The sequence below is a fragment of the Sebastes fasciatus genome, chromosome 9 (assembly GCF_043250625.1).
Source record: "Sebastes fasciatus isolate fSebFas1 chromosome 9, fSebFas1.pri, whole genome shotgun sequence".
Taxonomy (NCBI): Eukaryota; Metazoa; Chordata; class Actinopteri; order Perciformes; family Sebastidae; genus Sebastes; species Sebastes fasciatus.
In genome coordinates this window covers 6,194,342-6,214,842 of record NC_133803.1, presented here as the reverse complement: position 1 = coordinate 6,214,842, position 20,501 = coordinate 6,194,342, and the positions used below count along the sequence as shown (strand labels likewise).

General features: G+C 41.3%; 1 protein-coding gene across 3 annotated transcripts in view; it reads left to right on the top strand.

Moving 5' to 3' along the window:
• The window catches only part of gbf1 (golgi brefeldin A resistant guanine nucleotide exchange factor 1), a 109,242-nt gene that overhangs the window by 47,200 nt on the left and 41,541 nt on the right, over positions 1-20,501 (top strand). For all 3 annotated transcript variants that reach the window (XM_074645628.1, XM_074645626.1, XM_074645627.1), the window contains exons 4-8: positions 45-176; positions 10,052-10,170; positions 11,506-11,614; positions 12,945-13,005; positions 15,932-15,986. In XM_074645628.1, coding sequence (XP_074501729.1) covers positions 45-176; positions 10,052-10,170; positions 11,506-11,614; positions 12,945-13,005; positions 15,932-15,986 — 476 coding nt within the window. The remainder of the gene's footprint in view (positions 1-44; positions 177-10,051; positions 10,171-11,505; positions 11,615-12,944; positions 13,006-15,931; positions 15,987-20,501) is intronic.

Here is a 20,501-nt window from a genome sequence, read left to right as displayed (position 1 = left end):
CAGGACTGACTGTTGTGTGTGTGTGTGTGTTTCTCCTTCTTCAGAGCTGTCAGATGTGGAACCCAACGTTTTTCTGAGGCCCTTCCTAGAAGTGGTCCGCTCCGAGGACACCACTGGACCAATCACAGGCCTCGCCCTTACTTCTGTCAACAAGTTCCTTTCCTATGGCCTTATAGGTAAGAAATGTTATTATCATCAACGTGTCTGATCTTTTTTTTTTGTTAGGTTTAAGTTTTACCCTAAAAGTAAACCAACATCTGATAATATGTTTTCAAAAGCACACGACGTTTGTCGTGCTTGTATTTAGGCACGACAAACGTTATATGGATGTATTTTTTTTTAGCACTTTTATTAGTAAAGAAATGTTACCCGGTTCACTCTCCCTGTGTATAACGTCATCGACATGCGCCAGCTTGCCACCTTGGCCGGCTCTGCAGCGCGAGCGTGCATGCAGTTGAACGGCGCCCCTTTTGCCAGGGGTCCTCACTCTCTCACCCAGTAGCGGCGTGGAGGGAGTCCGGCACCGGTCTGCATGAGCTGCGGTGCAGAGGAGCCGGTCGGCAGAGTTTCACTTATGGGGCATTACGTGATGAGGTGTTATCAATCCACTTGTCGAGGGCGGTTTCAACCACAGGTGCTTTCCTTGTGCGCATTCGTTTTTTATTCAGAGAAAATGACTTTCCTTTCCCCGTCATGATATCTATGTGCACGCAGCATCAGCCGCCTCATGTATCCAGCCGGAAAGCAGACGGTCCGCGAGGCAAAGTATCACGACGGGAGTAAAGTAAAAAACAAAACAGAAATTCAACTAACGTTAGTCTAACGTAGTTTTAAAATGTTTTTCCGTATGTGTTCATGTATGAAAAGACCCCAAATGAACACTGTAGGTGGACTACTTGATTACTATAATCAGATTATTTCAACAGCGTTTATTATAGGAATGATTCTGTCCCAAGCTGTTTGATTACTATCAGCGGTTGATCTCTGTATTATTGCTGGAAATGAGGACAGAAGCAGCAGGTTAAACCACTGTTCATTTAACTTGAATAGAAGTTGGATTATTATATTTTTTGTTAAATATTTCACTGCCTTGTATCTTGAGAACTGAATCAGCAGGTCCTGAAGTTGCACTTTTTATTATTTTCTGATAAAAGGTATGTATTTGCCATTAATCGTTGTGTTTACTTGTTTATATCCATAATTAATTTATTCCTGAATCCTGACCTGCTCTGTCCAGTATCAGATATTTATTTCACAGTCACACTGATTGAACTTTTTGCAAAAGAAACGTTACTGTATTGATTTCAAGTCATTGAATCGTATCGTATCGCTCTAGATGAGCCAGATATCGTCCTTGAATCGTATCGGAACCGTGGAAAGTGATACGTATCGTTACACCCCTACTACGGATGTCTTCAGCTTATGTTTCCTCATAAAGCACCAGTGTGTTGAAATCAGTTCAGAAAGCCTAAGTATCATTTCGGCGCTCTCGAAAAATGTGAACGAGTTTTCCGTTGGGAAGCTACGTTAGTCGGTGTGCCATTGCTCATCGTCAGATCAGTCTAGGAATGCCGAGAATGGTCTATTCTCCTCATTGATGCAGAAGCTGACATTGTGCTGGCGTACAGTCAGGACTGCCTGTCCTCATTAGCCTCATCATGGAAATATGGCCCAGTGTCTGCCAGTTGTTTTGTTAAAGTGTGAAATGAGCATGCATCACCAGATGTTGGTCTAAATAGCAGGGGTTGAGTCAATGTAACATCGCTGTCAAAACAGCTGCAGCCACTGCTTGACTAAATAAGAGCTGAAGCTTACGGGAGCGTTGCACAATGTTAAAAAAGCTTCTGGGCCTTTTACAATTTCTGGGTCCTTTTTAAATAGTTTGTTAAAATGAGCAACCACAGACGATAGGATTTCATGTTGGAATTTCTTCAAAACTAAAACGTCATGTATGTTTATGTGAAGCATTCTCTGGAACAGATGTAGTTTCTGTCCGGCGAGGCTCACACAGATGTACGCACAATATCTGTTCAAAGATCACCTCAGAGTCCCAGAGCCTCTGTCTGTCACTCCAGGCCCGACAGCATGTCCCCTTAATCCCCACCACCCCCCATCCTGACGCCATCACACCACCAGCAGCATATCATCAGTATTGTTCTAAAGGGCCGCACAGTTGTGCCGACGTAGCACGCTTGCTCTCAAGGCACAACGGCTCTCGCTCTCCAGTTGTTGTAAAGATGAAGAAATGTGACAGTAGTTGGGCAACTTTATTAACCCCTGCCGCATCTCAGTTTGACTTTTATTTTTCCAACAGTACAAAGTCTCCAGCAGAGATGAAACCCGATCAGAAGAACGTGTGTCATACAGTAGGCTCCCAGAGGAGACGAAAAAAGACACAATTTCTCATGAAAGTGGAGAGTGTCTTTGTCTAAGATTTAGATTTTCAAGAAGAGCCGTACTGTACCAAGCAAGCAGTCATTTTAAGTCATCTGTATGCAAAATATTGCATAGCTTTTAGGGCTGTCCTCGACCAAAGAAACTCTGAGTCGACTGACACTCGTACGATTCTGTTGACTCATCGATTAGATCTGTAAAACTGAGCTACTGCACAAAGGATCACACGAAAGCACCACTTTAAATCTGGTGTTTTACCAGAGATGTGCTCACAAGTTTCTTGGAAATAAGTCCTTCAGCATGAAAAAAAGCATAAAAAATAACTAATTGACTAAAGAAATCTTAGCCGACTAAGACCAGAACAAACGATTAGTCGACTAATCGACTAAGAGGGGGAAAGTCCTTCTTAAATAGTGCTCATTTTTTAATGCTTTAATTTTATTTTAAATGACGGCAGTAATTTAACATTTTGTTCTTGCAGAATATTACCGCAGAGTATTACATTTTCCTGTCTGAAATAATTTGTTGCTAACACATTGTAACTGGATATTTTCCTTGCTTGCGTGACAGTTGCAACTCAGCATAAAAAAAACTGTCATGGTTCTTACGGTCACAAAAAAAACGCAGAAATTCAAAAATTTAAATTTCCAGGGCTGGAAAAGTTTTGGAAAAATAAATAAATGAAGTCATGGAAATTTGCTGGAATTTTTTATCTCCTAAGTCAAGGTTAGTTACAGGTAGGTAGTTTCAGAGGGTGGATAAAATATATATATATATATATATATATAGATAGAAAGATTAAAACACACAGAAATTTGGTTATTTTAATTTGCACAAGTTCCCATAATTCTAGTTCAAAGGACATTGTGCAAATCATTACAAAATATTCTATTAATAATAACATTAATTACAAACACATCTCTTGAGTGTCTGAAGAATGTACTGACTTCAGTCATCAGTGCATTATTTTAAGCTAAAATCCTAACTGGGTTAAGTTGGGAGATGTGTATATAATATTCTTCAGGATAGCTGCTGAGTAGACATGAGTGGTAACGCTGGTCCTGTCGAGTACTGCCATCTCCTGGCTAAGAAGAAATACAAAAAACTAAGTGTTTGATGAACTCTTTTCGTGGCTGAATCTCCTGTGGATTCAGATTTTCTTAAACAATGTTACTTAACGTTATAGGTTTGCATGTGATACCTCAGTTTCAAATCTATTAATTGTATTTATACCTGCAGTGAGACAGGTGCTGCTTTGGTGTTAACTCCTGTAAGCGGACATGATGTTGCCACTTCATTGTGATACTTGCTGAATGATTCATGTTACCATTTATGTCCTGTAAGCTTTCAGCAAAGGATGGAGTGTGTTGACGTTCAGGGTCAGTTTAGGTTTACACCGCCACCCCTCTCTAAGCCTGCAGTGAGAAAACCGCCTCCAGCAGGCAGTTGTGTTGCAGTTTATCCCGGGTGTCGTGTTGGATATGATCCTCCCCTTCAGTGGGTCACCTCCAACATTTTCCCTCATGTATCTTAAACATGTCCCCTGCACCAACCTCTTTTTAAATGTGTTGCTTGCCCGAGAGAGGGAAAGGAAATCATCTCCTGCACACACCCACTCATTTCACTCACCCATTTCATTTAGTTGGAGGTAATTCCTCTCAATCTGTGGCCTGAGGTCTACTGGCACGGAGGGAGCGGTGAACTAAGCCTCGGTGCTGACAGATATCCAGATCTCTCTCTGCTCTATCCTCTCGTTTCCCCACTGCTCGTCTCTCCTCCCCTGTTCCTTCTTTCTTCGTTCTCCCTCTTTTTTTCCTCCTGCCCAGCAGAGTCAGCAAAGCCCCCTCCTCGCTGTGCTGCTGCTAGCAGCCGCACGGCCACTAGCAGCCGCACGGCCACTAGCCCACATAGGGCTCAGAGCGAGGCTCAGCTGAGGCTTAAACTGCAGCCACTGCCAGAAGAGATGAGCTTAAGAGTACAGCTGTAGCCTGCCTGTGATTTTAGGGTTGAATAAATTGTTATTCTTGAATAAAACGACTGCTTGTACATAATTAGCACAAGCAAGCGGCGACATTACACGTAGTTCGACAAAGTAAAGAGAAACCCCCTCGATGAAAAATCCAAGGAAAAAGACATCAACGGTGAAACTGAGAGAAAAAAATAATAATTTTAAAAAAGGAAAAAAGAGAAATAGTACTGATTGAAAGTGGAGAAAAAGTCTGAATCTGAGAAAATAATCCACTGGTCGTCAGGGCTATCTCAGCCTTTTTAAAATGTCCCTCTTGCCGGTCCCCTAACTTTATTGAAATGAAATAGTAAATGTAAAGTAAAAACGAGAAAGGGATCGTAATTCACAGGCTCTATATTGATAAACCTCCAGAGACAGCGAGATGCCCCAAAACAGACATGACTTTACAAAAATAAAGGTTTACAGTTGAAGGAATTTAGACAATGCATGGCCATCACATTTAGTTAGTCTATCCAGAGCATTTCTTTTTAGGAGTTGACGTTTTGGGAGATGAGTAATAACAACCTGCTCAAAACCAATAGAAATGTTTATTCTGTGTTCTTAGATCTAAGAGATTTTAACTTTAGTTTTCTTTATATTTGGTTATTAGTTGCGAATGTAAAAATGGGTAATGTATTACGTTACTTTATATACATGAAGTGGGTTGTTATATACTGTACATGTACGCATGCATAGACTCCATTCATTTATTTATTCCAGCACTCTTTGTACTAGGGCTGCATAATTATGGCCAAAATGGTTATCACATTATTATCCCAATAATGAGATCACGATTATTATCACAATAATTCATTATTCATTTTTCTTTTTTTTTTAAAACAGTGCTGCTTTCACTTCCATGTTGTGCTACATTCCAACTGTCAAAAATTCTAAATGTCAACCTTTTACTTTGTTATTGTCATCTATAGTGATTATTCAAATGATTATGAAATAAATGATTGTATTTCTATTTAAATATTTGCTTTGATTAAAAAGAATCTTGGCATTAGTTACATATTATTATTTTTTTATATACTTAATTTTTTCGAGGTTGTTTTCATATATGCAATTTACAGTAAGTAATTATAATAGTTTATAAACCAATTTTTAAGTAATTAAGCTTAGAAACAAACACAATAAGTACAGTCAGTTTTTTAATACAATAAAATAAATTAATAATATTAATACAAAGAGAAAAAACAGTTACATATTATAAGCTGCTTCGAGCCAGTGTAAGGAAGTTAAACAGGTCACTGCATATTTTATATTGCAGTGAAAACATCTCCTTCAAACAACTGGATTTATTCAAGTTTCTCACCAAAAATTGCAGTTTACAAGATTATATTTGAAGGCATCATGATAGCATTAGAGTTTACCATTACCAAATACTCATTTCTTACTGAGTAGAGCTTGAACGCACCACCAGCTCTTCAGCTCCGTGCTGTCGGCATTCGAGGCGGTCACCGTGATTACTCCGAGCAGCACCATGGGAATTAATTACAATATAATAAGTGTCTGATTAAGTTAGTTGTTCCTCCACGGCATATTTTGGACTTACAGTGGTGACAAATTGCAGCTTTATTTCTTCACTGACACTGAAGGACTTCCACACCGACAACATGTAGTGTGTGTTTGTGTGCGTATGAGACGTTACTGACTGATCATGTAGCAGCTGCACATGTGTGTGACTGGCAGAAAAATCAGATATGAGACTGCTGAAAACTGGCAGGCTTCGATTGGCTGCTGATTGACGGTTCATCTCTAGCTGTTAGTTTAGGAAGCTCTTGATTCGTGCATCAGAGTTTTCTATGAGCGGAGCATTTTCAGCGTCAACGTTGCAGTCGATCATGTTCATTTGATTGTGAGAAGCCAAAATATAGTGATCATGATTCAAATTCAATTAATTGTGCAGCCCTACTTTGTACTATAATATTCTTGTTTACAGTTTACATCAAAGGTACTGTTCGTAACTTCTTACACGTATAAAAAATTGCGCGGTCGGTGTCTCATGTGCGCTCGCGTGTGGCTACGCTGTTCCAACACAAACTACACGGAAGCACCAAAACCGCAAAGTTCTATCTAGTGAAGCCCGACTTGCAAAACAGTTTTAACGCTTCCTGCTTCAGCCTCCCGACCGCGGTCAGAAGACACAGGGGAGACCGTAGCTTTGGTCTCCAGGGCCGGAGTCTCTGCTGCGGCTCCTCCAGACCAACAGAGGTTTCCCATGTCTTGTTTCATGCTGCCGAGTGAATAGACGGGGCTCCGGAGCGAGTAACGTTATCGTCAACCTTGAGAAGTACTACACTACCACAATCCTAAAAGTGTAACAGCGACGTCCTTGATTGATGGAGCTCGCTGTTACCATGGAAGTGTTTATCGTACCCGCGAACGGCTAGTGAAGGTACACGCTCCTACAGATTTCGAACCGGGCAAACAAAACATTTGAGGTGAGAGATGAGGCACGCAGTGGCTGAATCTGTCTTCATTTTAGATTGACAACAGTTGGTTCCAACATTTTTCATCAATTTTCAGCATGGATGTATGAAGAGAACTGGAGGCGGGGCCCCGTTCATTCCTATGAAAGTCGCTCAGTGGCGCATGAAGCCAAAATGGCTCGACTTCAGAGTGGAAAAGTACCCGGATCTTCCAGCAATCTTCGTCATCCACTGGGCCCCACGGAGCAGGCGCAGTAGCGTCCGCTCCGTCACACGGGGTCACAGCCGTAACGCTGTCATCACAGCTTGCTAACTCCGCCTCCTAGCCCTCGCTCCAGCCTCAGCCTGGGTCTCATTCACATGCACGGAGGAAAGGAAAATAACTCTGGATTCAGCTATTAGTGCATTTTACAACTTTTAGGACCTAATGATTTAAATAAGGACTATTCAAGTGTTCGTACTGGGAAGTTGATTCACCTAAAAAAAAAAATGATCCGCTGAGTTACAGCTGTCTCTTTCCAGATGTAAGTCTATGGGGAAAAGTCTTTTTGGGTCCAATGGCATCACGTGACGGACACGAAAGTTGTAGTATTGCCGTTTAGTCACTATGAAAATTAGCATCAATGACTGGCGCTCTTCCTGGAAACAAAACTCACCAGATAGGCACAAGGTGATAACCCCCACCCCACTAACAACTTCAATGTTGCCTTTTTCCTGGATTTGTCTCGGGGACCCAAACAAATCCCAGAGATCTTGTTTGTGATCTTTGGAAACGTAAATGCAAAAACACCAACACTTAACCATCAAGACAACATAGAATATATGCATGAATATATGCATTCCCTGCATTTACTATCGTGCACACTGACGGTAAAGATGAGAGCAGAGCAGAGCAGAGCAGAGCAGAGCAGAGCAGAGCAGAGCAGAGCAGAGCAGAAACGTGATCTTTTGCCATTCAGAAGATGAACAGGTGAACAAACTCATTTTCTTCTCTGATGATGGAAAAAAGCAGCAGTGCCTTTTGTTTGGTTTCTAAAGATGTATTGGCCCTTATGCAGAGTGCAGCTCGAGAGCTTTTTCGTGTGTTGCTCTCTTAAAAAAAACAGCCACTCTGCCCTTCTGCTCGCTCTCACTCACGCCACGTCTTTGAGTTTTGTGACCAGAGTTTGATATTACTTAAACTGCTTTATGTGGCAGCTGGTTCAAACCCCTATTGACTTTGCCCACATACCCTCAGGCACACACACACACACTCATATAGAGCCTCTCCTTTCCTCAGTGTTATTTTAACAATGCCCCCCCCTACCCTTCCTTTGGACGCCGCTTGTATTGACTGCGTGCCAAGAGAAGGATTAGTGTTTTATATCACTTCTGACATTCTGCTGGATCCCCCTGTGGCTCCAGTTTCTGTGTCTGGACATTGGATGATTTCAAGCACAGCTTCCATGCTTGTTGTCGCCCTCGCCTCTGGAGGGATGTTGGCATTGCTCTGTCTCAATGGCCTCAACCTCAACGCTTACACCGGTTCTCAGCCATTAACCGACTTCTGAGTGATACATTGTCCACACTCCAGGTCTCCACAACAGCTGCCAAATTACCAAAATGTCCCAAACATTTGCTAAGTGGTCGTTTCCTAAGACGCAGCATCATTTATCTAATGTCTACTAGTAATCACACAGAAAGGTGCCCATCTTCTCCACGTATCGGTGTCTCCACGTTGACGGGCTGCATTGTTGTTTTACTTGGAAAATCCTCATCTGCACCTCCCTTTCTCCGTCCCTCCCTCCATCCTTCCGCTCCCCTCTCTTTGCCCCTGTGCTTATTAGTTAATGAATTGCCGCTCCTGAGGGCGATGGGAAAGGAAAACAGGCTGGCTCCAGGCAGAGAGCTGGCCAGCCGCTCGGGTTTCAAAAACACTGGCTCCTGTTGCTCTGACAGTCAATTTGTCCCAGCCTGCCCCCCAACAAAAGGCCACATCTGGTCATTAGATCCCAGGGTTTGAAGGACAATGTGGACAGGCTGTACCAGATTTGGCTAGTTTTGTTTATGCGTTGAGCTGTTGGAGCTATTGGAGATATTGGAGCTGTGTTCTTGGTTGCTGAGTTTACCAACAATCTCAGCCTACATTTACACCACTGCTGGAATGGTGACACATTAAGATTGTTTTTGTCATATCTGTCACAGAATGATTTTAATTGCCCAGTCTACACATTTCCATTTAGAAATTTAGTATAAACACTTCCACCATATGCACCACAGGTTGGGCTAGCAGGGCTCCAAACACCACGTACACATGCATGGTAGTGCAACTGAAATTTGAGCTATGCATGTAATTCTCAGCTCTGCATGCCCCTCTCACACATTGACCGTGACACTCACACAATTGATACTTTTCACATTAGGGATGTGTATTGGCAAGAATCTGTCGATACGATACCTATCATGATACTGGGGTAACGATTCAACAAAATGCGATACTGTAAGCAAGGCGATATACTGTACTGCAATTTTTTTCAAATCTAATTTTAGGAACACTGTCATAGTATAAAGAACATACGTATAAAATCTGAGTTAATGGGGCTAACATCATCACACATTAATACAATTGGACTCATTGGATGCAGAAGAGTCTCAGCTTTACAGTGATACCCATTTATGTAATTCCAAGACCGTTTAGGGACCCCAGTATGCAGAAATACTCAAACACACCATTTGAATCACTGCATGTGATTATCATAAAGTGGACATGTCTGTAAAGGGGAGACTCGTAGGTACCCATAGAACCCATTTTCAGTCACATATCTTGAGGTTAGAGGTCAAGGGACCCCTTTGGGGAAAAATGGCAATGCCAGTTTTTCCTCGCCAAAATTTAGCGTAACTTCGTAGCGTTATTTAGCGTTCTTCCCAGCATGCATGTCATGTCATGCATATGATATATGGTACCAATGGATTCTTTTGTTTTTTTAGTTTCATATGATGCCAGTATTTTCACTCTAGCTTTAAAACCGAGCCCGCTACCACCTCCGAAAGACAGAATAGCGGTTGGGTCAACCGGCGGATTTTTAAGAGGTTAATTAAAAACCGATACAGCGGTTTGGAGAATGGCTACATGGGATGGGTTCTTTCCTATTAAAATGCTCTCATTATATACTGTAAGTTTGAATTTTCAGAGTCGGCCTTTTGAGACAACTGTGTGTTTCTTGTCTGTTTGCAGATGCTAACCATGAAGCGGCAGCCGAAGCCATCGAGAACATGGCAGACGCAGTCACACACGCTAGATTCGTGGGAACAGACCCCGCCAGCGATGAAGTCGTCCTTATGAAAATTCTACAGGTACCACATGTTTACTAGCAGTAACTACAGCGGTCCTGCACTGACCGGATGGTCATGTTGTCTCAGTCCCTGTTCAAGTTCATCCAGCACAGTGCAGCAGCCTTCCAATAACTGACCCCTTTGTCAATCTTATAATGTGTTTTGTTGAGACTTTGAGACAGTGAAGTGTAATTTTAAGTTCCTGATAATTTAATGTAATTTCAATGAACATGTAGTTTTTTATGAGTTTTACGAGTAGAGCAGGACGAGATGGCTAAAACGCTATCTGTATATTTTTCAGCCTTGACTATCATGTGTATTTTGGTGTCGATGTACATTTTGTTCAGCAGCTCTGACATATTATGCAAAATGCACTTTTTCATGGCTTTTCAACAGAAATGTGTCCTAACTAAAGACAATTTTGATAATCGATTAATCTGACGATTATTTATCCGATTTATTGATTATCAGTCAGATAAAAAGAAAAAAAGACATATATTATATCCAGCGTTTTATTAAAAAAAACAACAATGTATTTCTCATCTTCTTGAACAATGCTCTGTTGCGACAATAAAAAAATAAAATAAAATAAAATAATCAGACATCGGGGGATGCAGCCATGCACTGAGAATAAAAGGGAAATGTAACTAATATTAAATTTGATCAGATATTACTCACGTTTCTGTTGTGAAGAAATCAGTGGTGGAATGTAACTAAATGCATTTACTCAAGTATTGAACTGAAAGGACCAATAAGTAATATATTTACTGTAATAAATCATGAAATGAAATTTCATCAGAGATTAAGGAAACATGCTGAATTGAAAAACTGGCTTCTTCTCCGGCAACAATCTTACAGCCAGTATGTTCTCCTTTTTAAAATGTCCATTCCCGTCCGGAATTGGCATACAAACAGACTTCTGCAGCCAGAAAATTCCTTGTATGTGCACACATATTTGGTTTATTAGTTAGTTAGTCTTTAGTTAATTGATAAAAAATAGATAAATCTACTAATAAAGTATGATGTAGTATTATAGATTAAGCTAACGTAACTGAAATGAGCCCCATCTTTACCAACTATCATTAATTATAATCCAATAATATGATATATATTATTCTGAAATGGGCCATTCTGCATGATGAGTACTTTTGGTACTTTAAGTATACTACCGCAGTGCCTGTTTAGAACAGGCTGTAGCAGAGGAAGTAGTAGTAGTAGTAGTAGTAGTAGTAGGACTTCAGTCGACAGTTCCAGTATGTGTTTAGTTTCAGTTACTTCAACTTAATTACTTGTGGATGAACTTGATTAAATGGACTGTGGGCTTTCAGTACAGTCATAACCGTGACCGTGTTTCAGGTGCTGCGGACTCTGCTGCTGACACCAGTCGGAGCCCATCTGACCAACGAGTCTGTCTGTGAGATCATGCAGTCCTGCTTCAGGATCTGCTTCGAGATGCGCTTAAGTGGTGAGTCGCAACAAACATTCATCAACCTCTTATTCTGATATTAGAGTAATTTCTAGGAAGACTCACAAGCTGCTTTTAGATTGTTTTACTTCCTGCAGTCACATCAACGCACACTGCAAAACATTTACGTAACTCCTACGGTTTGTGTGCATACTTACAGTTTTTGGCCGTCCTGTAACACAGTGGTTCCCAGCCTGGAGGGGGGGGTCAGGACCTCCAAATGGGCTCCGAAGATTAATATGAAGATATATGAGATGAATAACAGGATAGGATACAATACAAAAAAATTCTCTGACACTAACTGTGTGTTCCAATCCGCGTACTTCCGCAAGTACACTTCAATGTAGTGCACTGTGTGCACTCTGTACTTACTTGAATTTCAACGGGGTAGGGTCGTCTCAAATCAAATACTCTGCGGTGCGCTTACCGGAAATGACGATCACAACAGTTCACCGCGACTCGCTACCCGCCAAAATATCTGCCTGCTTTGTCGATTTAAGGAATCAAAATAAAAGCAAATGAATAGACGTGAAACGTTATAACTTACATCTGTAAGGTGTGGCCGCGACAGCTGCTGTATCCTCGGCCGCCATTTATCTCTTATACAACACTTTATTTAATCTGTTTGATGACATGGATATCAATCAACTCACTGGTTTCTCTAAGGTTTGGATGCATACAGTATCGTCTTCTTTGCATTAAAATGGTCAAATATTGAATGATTGACAGTACAAATTACAATAATTTTTTTTTTTTAATTCAGAAATATCTGAATAAACTCCCTGCCAGAGTTGGCACTTCTCTTGCTTCTCCTCTTTCTTTTTTTTTTAATTTTCATCACAAACAAAAAAAGTCTAAACATCTACAGACAGACTCACAAACATACCAACCCAGCATACAGAAAACAAGCATATTATAAATGAAAAATAATATCAAAAAATTAAATAAAAAATTATATCAAATAAATAAAATAAATGTGTTAAAAAAAGTTAACAAAAATTGCCATAAATCATAATATCGAATCGCAATACATACAAATCGCAATACATACCGAATCAGCACCCAAATAACTAGTAAGTGATATTATCGAATTGGGAGATATGTGTATCGTCCCACTGTCTAAAATATATTATTTATAATATATTTTTATTATTATAAAAAAAAAAATTCCACAAACATCCCTGAAACCATCTGGTGGTTGAGAACCTCTAGTTCAGACTAATCAGTTAGGAGGTTAGTCTAAATGTGTCTGTCTTTCTGTCTCTACTCTATGTGCTCCTCTATTTCCTTCTGTTTGGTTCTAATGTGTGTTTCTCTTTTGTGTTTGCAGAACTCCTCAGGAAATCAGCTGAACATACACTGGTTGACATGGTGCAGCTACTGTTCTCTAGGTAAATAAATTGGACAGTTGTGGATGAAGATGGGTGCAGTGTTAGACGTTGTGTGTTCAGCTATGCCTTAATGTGCACACTCAACTCGATATGTTAAAATATAACGTCTGTTTTGTTAGGTGAACTCTCCAATCAAATTTAATCAAAAATACTTGTTGTAGGACTAGAATTGAATCGTGGGGTGCTGCTTCAAAAGAACAGGAAAGTAAAGAGTAGTTTGAAAGCCCAAATCTGAAGTTGTCTCTCCACCGAAGAAGAAGAGCAGACCGGACTGCTGCTGCTGCTGCGCCCCTTCATCACCTCTGGATTATAGATTGTCGGTTTTTCTGCATATATCTGTCTCTCAGGTCTCATTATTCCCCCTTGAAGCTCATGAATTTCATTTTGCACTGTGCACGGGGTCAATGGGCCACTGATTCACTAATGCCATAACATGATTCCTCCTTTGGCATTTAGCATAAGAGCTCTTCTCTCCCCATCAACCCCCCCCCAACACACACACGAACCACCCCGTCCAGATGCATCAGAGTGCCAGTCACATTCAGTCACAGACAAGGGGATGAGCCAATTGAGCTGCACACCGCATGATCTGCATATAGATGAAGCTAGTCTCTGCTTCAACAGCAAAGCTCCCAGCCCCATAAATACTAAGACGCATACCCCCCCCCCCCCCCCCCCCCCCTCCTCCGCACGCACGCACGCACGCACGCACACACACACACACACACACACACACACACACACACACACACACACACACACACACACACACACACACACAAATACAGAATTAGCATTGCGATCCCAGACAGAAGCAATCAGGAAAATCAGCTACAAAGAAAACGCTTTCTGCTCATCTGAATGTGAAGGAGCACACCTGCAGAACAAACAGAGTTCAATATAAAGTTATGGTGTTATTCACCTACTCTCCGAAGGCATGTATTTCTCCTCCCAAGACTATTTGACGCAGGATTTGTCACAAAGTGATGGGTTATCTTCCCTTCCGGTGAAGTCCAGTGTTGGTTTTTGCCCAAGCCTGTCGCCATTCACCGATGCTCCCCTCCAAGCATTCTTGGCCTGTTATTTTATTTTTATTTACTGGCAGGACTCTTGCATGGCACCTTGTTATCATGTCTTCTAACGAGATTTTCACTGTGCGAGCTTGGAAATGGAGAAGCACGGCAGCCACGGTCGTAAACAAGAGGCATCCCTGCACACGAACAGGAGACGTAGATTTAATGTGGACTTTTTTATGACATCCTTCTGATACTGCTGCTCACACACACATACACGCACACCCCACATCTCATTTTGCTCATGTTCAACCCCCCCAGTTCCCCCACTTGTCCACAGACCCTGGATAATAGAGATGTGAGAGGGTCCCCCCCCCTCCCCATCAGATAGATTAGATTGCCTGCTGAAAGTATTAGGCATGTTAATCTGTTGGACCCACAGATCATCCAATAACCGTGCTCGCAAGACAACACTCTATTAACGCGGAGTTAATGTCAGGAGGGGGGCTGTCGGCTCCTTTTTTTTTTGTTTGTCTGTGTGTGTGTGTGTGTGTGTGACTGGTAGTGACATCTCATTTTCCAGCAAAGCTTTAGAGTCCACAAACCTAGTGGCTCACACACACACACACACACACACACACACACACACACACACACACACACACACACACACACACACACACTCACACACTCACACACTCACACTCTTGAGAAAAGCAGCCAGCGTTGCTCATCAAATGCTGGAAACGTTTATTTATGGCTCAGGTTTAAAATGTTGAGGTTTCCCACCGTGGTATTGCCTCTTAAGCAGCCTCTCAGCTTAGGAAAACCTTCTACATTCCTTTTTCTATTCATTGTTTCTTCTGTTTTGGGCTAAGAAAATGAAAGGGTTTAGTATGGCAATTTAGTATTACACTTCTATTGAGTTTGGAGACAAAAGGCTAATCTAATAGACAGATTTAAAAAAAAAAAGGTTGAGATATACTGACCTGAAATGATTTGTCAATTAATCAGTTAATCGTCTGCAACAATTATGATAAAATCTTATGGTTTTCTTAGTGTTATGACAGTATATTGAACCTCTTTGGGTTTTGGACATTTGAAGGACGTTGGACCAAATGTTTTATCATTGAAATAATAGGTTGATTAAAGTTAGGGTTGGTAATGTTGAGAAACTAACAAGAGTACACTAGATTTTAAAAATGCTCCAACCTAAAATCTCAGCCCAGTGTGGCCAACTCTTCTCCAATGAAAGTAGCTCGCAGCACTAGCTCCAAAAGTCCCTAAATCTAGAGAGAACGTCTCCAAGTCATGAACACTGACAGTCCGTCCCTTCAGGCCTCCCTCTCTAAAGACACTCCCCCAAAATTACCATTATGGACGTAAACAAGATAAGCACACATACACGTACGTTTTGGGTGGTTTCTCAGCCACATTCTTCTGGATTCCTCGTCTGTAGGTCGGCGATGGAATCTGTACCGTCGGTCACAAGAACAATCCCTGTTTGTTTTGGGTGCATGTTCAGCACACTGTTTTTGAAGCCACAAATTTAGCTTTGTCTGGTTGTTAGTACAGCCGCGAACAGCGCAACAAGTACCAGAGCTCCGCAAGGACATTTTTAGAAAATGCAAATTTAACGTTAGTTAAATATCTGTTCAAAAAAATAAAACAGGATTTGTTAAATTGAAGGCAAATTACTTTTCAAAAGAAGCGTCGTTGGCGGTTAGCCACTATGGTTAGCCTACGGGACTAACTAGCTTACTGCTACCTCCTCTACCTCATCATTTCTACAGTAATGCCCCCGAGAATAAGGTGGATAAGGATGATGCCTGGACAGGCGATCTATGTCAGAAGTTGGTTTTTTTCGCATAGAATGTCTTAACTAAATTCTGTGGGTCTTTTTTTTCTTCCAGACTACCACAGTTCAAAGAGGAGGCCAAGAGTTTTGTGGGTGCCAACATGAAGAAGGTAAAAGGACTGAAATGTTGAATGCGTATTTGACCTGCTCGCTGTTATTGTGCACCCAATTTTTCTCATCTTAATTTTTCTCATTTTCATCGTGCTGTTTTTAAGGTTTCTGTCTGAACATTCTTACCTGTGGCTGTGAAACCCAGTTGTTGATGTAATAGCATCACTTAACTGTCTGAAATACCAAGATCAGCCACATTATTCATGCATATTCTAATATGCGGTATTCTTCTTTTTACAACATCTTAGGTGAAATGATAATTAAACAATCTGGATAAAGCTGCTCCTGTCACCTGTTCCTAACAAAGCAGATCACTCTTATTATCTCATTTCTGTCCTTTTCACTTCAGTTTTGTTTTTTTGGGAACTTTTAGTTTTGGGTTTGAGTTGTCCATCTCTCTGTGTCTGCCTGTTTTCCTCCCCACAGACCCCATCCTGTATCCTGGACACTCAGGATCTTATTTGTGCAGAACAGCGTAGAAACACGAGTCAGAATGGCCTAGAGAGGGTATACCCGACTCGCCCACCGGCATAGTGCACGGACATAGGCAGGGTTAACATGGCTTCTTGGTGGGAGTGCATGGGGGGGGTGTTAGGCTGCTATTAAACTTGTTTTGTGGGTTTTAAAAGTAGTTTTTATTTAGCATTCAAAATCATTACTGAATTAATTCCTTTTGAGATAAAGCAGTTTGTGTTATTCCACCGTTACACCTCCTAGTTCCTCTACCTAATGTCAATAAGAACATAGAGGATTAGATCTGTAGTTGGAGCAGTGAAAGTACGGCAAATACTAAATATTGCCATTTAGGGATGCTAATTTTGGAAAACAAATTTAACCAATAACCGCCCCTCATTAACCGATTATTAACCGTTAACCAGCAAGATTAGTGCGTTGCATGCAGCGGTGCTATTTTTAGTGCCTAACAGCCCGCCCCAGCTGCAACGATAAGCCAATGCACAAACAGGTTAAATCTATCATTTATCTCCAGCTGCAGCGTATGAGCACAACAGTTCACCCGACCGGGAGAGTTACCGTAGCAGCCACGATGCTCTCTCCCCCGCATTATTTAGTTTAGCTGCGAGGCTGTCAGCTGTGTGTCAGCCTGGCGTAACGTTAGCGAGTGTCCGACAGACCGTGTGTGTGTGTGTGTGTGTGTGTGTGTGTGTGTGTGTGTGTGTGTGTGTGTGTGTTGCGGCGGTGAGTGTGGGGTTGTTGGTGGCGTTATAGCTGTGAACGTAGCAGCGCAGTGTGTACAGTTTATGTGTTGGTGAATAAATGGTGCAACTCCTCCAAGCCAACTTCCTGTATCCTGCAACATCAGATCAAACTCTCTTAAGGTGGACTGTTAAGGTGAACCAATTATTCTCCTTAAAGTAACAAGCCGCTCCTCTGAGTTTTGCTCAGTTTATTAGCTATTTTTTTTCACATTTCTTTTAACCGTTTAACCGATAGCATTAATTAATTAATTAAATGTAACGGCCACTTCATTCATGGTTAAAACCATCATGTTCTGAACAGACTCAATCCATTACAAACACTAACAAAACAGCAACGGCAAACTGAAACTACTCAGTCCAGCACTCGGGACTTGGCAGGCATGATGGGAAATGTGGGCTAGCCCTGTTGCTATGATACTCAGGGCACTTCCTGCATGCCTATTGCATTGCATTTTACACTGCATGAATTAGCCTAGCGGCTAGCAGACTTTAGTTAGTTAGTTTCCTTACTCATCATAGCTCTTCTACTCTTACTTGGTTTAAAGGTCCCATATTGTAAAAAGTTACATTTTCATGGCTTTTATATTATAAAGCAGGTTTAACTTCTATATAAATACTGTGAAAGTATCGAAACGCTTAATCCACAGAGAAATACACAGCCCGTATTCAGAAACTGAGCTTTTGAAACAAGCCGTCAGGATTTCTGTACATTTGTGATGTCACAAATCTACAATATTTAGACCATTTCACAGTTTTAAAGGTAAACATTCTAAATGGGCCCCAGTTTATTTCCTGGTTGCAGTGTATGTGAATAACATCAGCTGACAGGAAGTAAACATGGACCCAAGCTGTTGCCTAGCAACGCAATTCTGTTGCAATTCCATTGAAATGCACTAAAACGGAGTGTTTCAGACAGAGGGTAAATACAGGTATATTCAAGCAGACAGTATGAAGAAAATAATTTTTTTTTAAACATTAAAGCATGTACTGATACTGATATTGAAACGATGCGGCTTTTTGTAGTCAGATTTTTGAAACATTTTCTAAATAAAAATGGAAGTTCAGTTCTCCTTTTAATGAACAATCTGAAAGTGTAAATGATCTTTACGAATCAGGACTCGAAAATCGAAAATTGAATTGAAACGTGGCCTTAAAATCGAAAAGTCAAATCAAATCGTGGATTTGGAGAATCAAGACAACCCTAACCCGTATGTAAACCATGTGCACAGCACTACACTACACACTTCATTCAGGCTGGCGAGAGACAAGAGAGAACCCGTCACTTTGAGTCTGTATGAGATATGACAGTTAGGCAAGCGGCTGTATGGCGCTCTTTATCAGAGGTGGGTGCACATTCAGTTATACCAATCAATGAGTTCTCACCCTGGAAGCCTTCTGTCTTATAAAACCTGAACGTATTGGTCGAAAACAATTCTGATAAAGCATAAATCTCTAATTTTTCAAGTCTGGCATCGTCTTCCTCTGATGTGCCATCCACAAGTGTCTCATTTCTGCCTCCTGTTTGCTTTACGACTGCTGAGAACTGCCAACAATGAGCCCATTCCACACTCAAAACAGCCACACAGAGTTTAACGATTTATCTGTTTTCACACTGCATGTACAGTACGTTTTGGTTTTACATCACGGATGAGGGCTTGCTAGCTGGTTTCCTCCTCAACTCCGATAAAGAGCGGCAATGAAAACATGCTGTAGAAATACAACCAAAACTTTCCCCCATTTGACCGTGTTGTTTGAATGGCTGTCGTCTTGCTGTTATACGTGTAGTATTTTTGTGAGACCTGAATATTGAGCTGGAAGCAGTCCTTCCAGCAGTGTTTTTTGCTTTTTGCATGGTCTGTCTGTACCGTCCACTCCACTGCCTGCTCATCAGCTGGCTGCTCATTCTCTAGTGGTTAGAGCCTATAGTGGCTGGCTGTGTCTGTGTCTTCCTAACCCTGTGCCCCTCCCACCATGCATGTATGTTCCAGTGTGTTTTGTGTTGGTCACTGCTGACATGTTTCCCCATCACTAATCACGGGCACCTGCCCGCTCCCCCTTCTCTTCTGAGGCTTACAATATCTTGTGGAAAAACAAACGAGTGCAGGTAAGGAAAGATGACTTTCAGTATTTAGGCTGGAGAATCTCTCCCTGTTACCTTTCCCCTTTTCCTTTTTGTAATAATACTAATAATAACTTTATTTGTATAGCACTTTTCAAGCTAGGAGCACAAAGTGCTTTCCATGGACAGCATTAAATAACACAAATATAAAAAAGAAAGACTCAAGAAATACAGCACAAAAATCAAAAGATAAACTTCAAAATGAGGTGGATGTGCAACAGAGCTAGATTATATGTAAAGAGTCAGACTAGTTGTCTGTAAAAAAATGTGTCTTAAGACAGGATTTAAAAGCAGTGTCAGCAGATGGAGTACTAACTGGAAGACAGTACAGCCAGCGCTCCATGGCACAGACCCCCAGTTACCCTCCCACTCCTCTAAACTGGGCTAGAAGGAGGAAGATTATCATCTGTTATTGAAGAACAAACCACCTGATGTAGATGATTCTGGACAGCCTTTATCAAGTGATAAACATAGTTCACTATGACATGTCTGTGCTTGTGAATGCTCACATTACATTTCTATCATTATTGAATTTGAGTTTTTACACCCTCATGCGTACGTCTAGCTGCTGCTGCTGCTGCTGTATATCATGCTGCTCATATACCTTCTCTGCTGCTCCAGGATAGAGCATGTTTTAGAATAGTGTGTGAACCCGTGAATGGTTTTGAACGAATAAACACAAACACTCAGTGAAACGGTGCCTCTACAGACTTCACTTTTAAAGCTGCAGTGGGTAGAGTTGGAGCAAATATGATAAAAATATATATATTTTTATAAAACGGTCACTATATCCTGATCCTAATCTGAAAAAAACATGTTCCTCCGTGTCCTCCGCTGCTCTCCGGTGCTCCTAACGGCATCTGCAAGATTTCACAGACCGGAGGAAAACAAGCAATCAGAGCCGAGCTGGAGCCTTGCCGTCTCTGAGCAGCTGTCAATCACTCGCAAACTCCGATCAACCGGTCAAACTAGGCAGCGCTGATCAAATATGAATCAATATTCTCTTACGTTAATGCCTATTTCTCTCCTCAAATGTTTACAGAAACATCTAGTAGTGTACTGTCTAGCTGTAAAATGAGAAAGTTTGTGACCCGGCAGCCATATTGAGATCAAGTTGAAGAAATACCAAGCCCCGCCCACCAGCCGGAGCACAGCCAATAGGAACGCTCTCTCTGTAA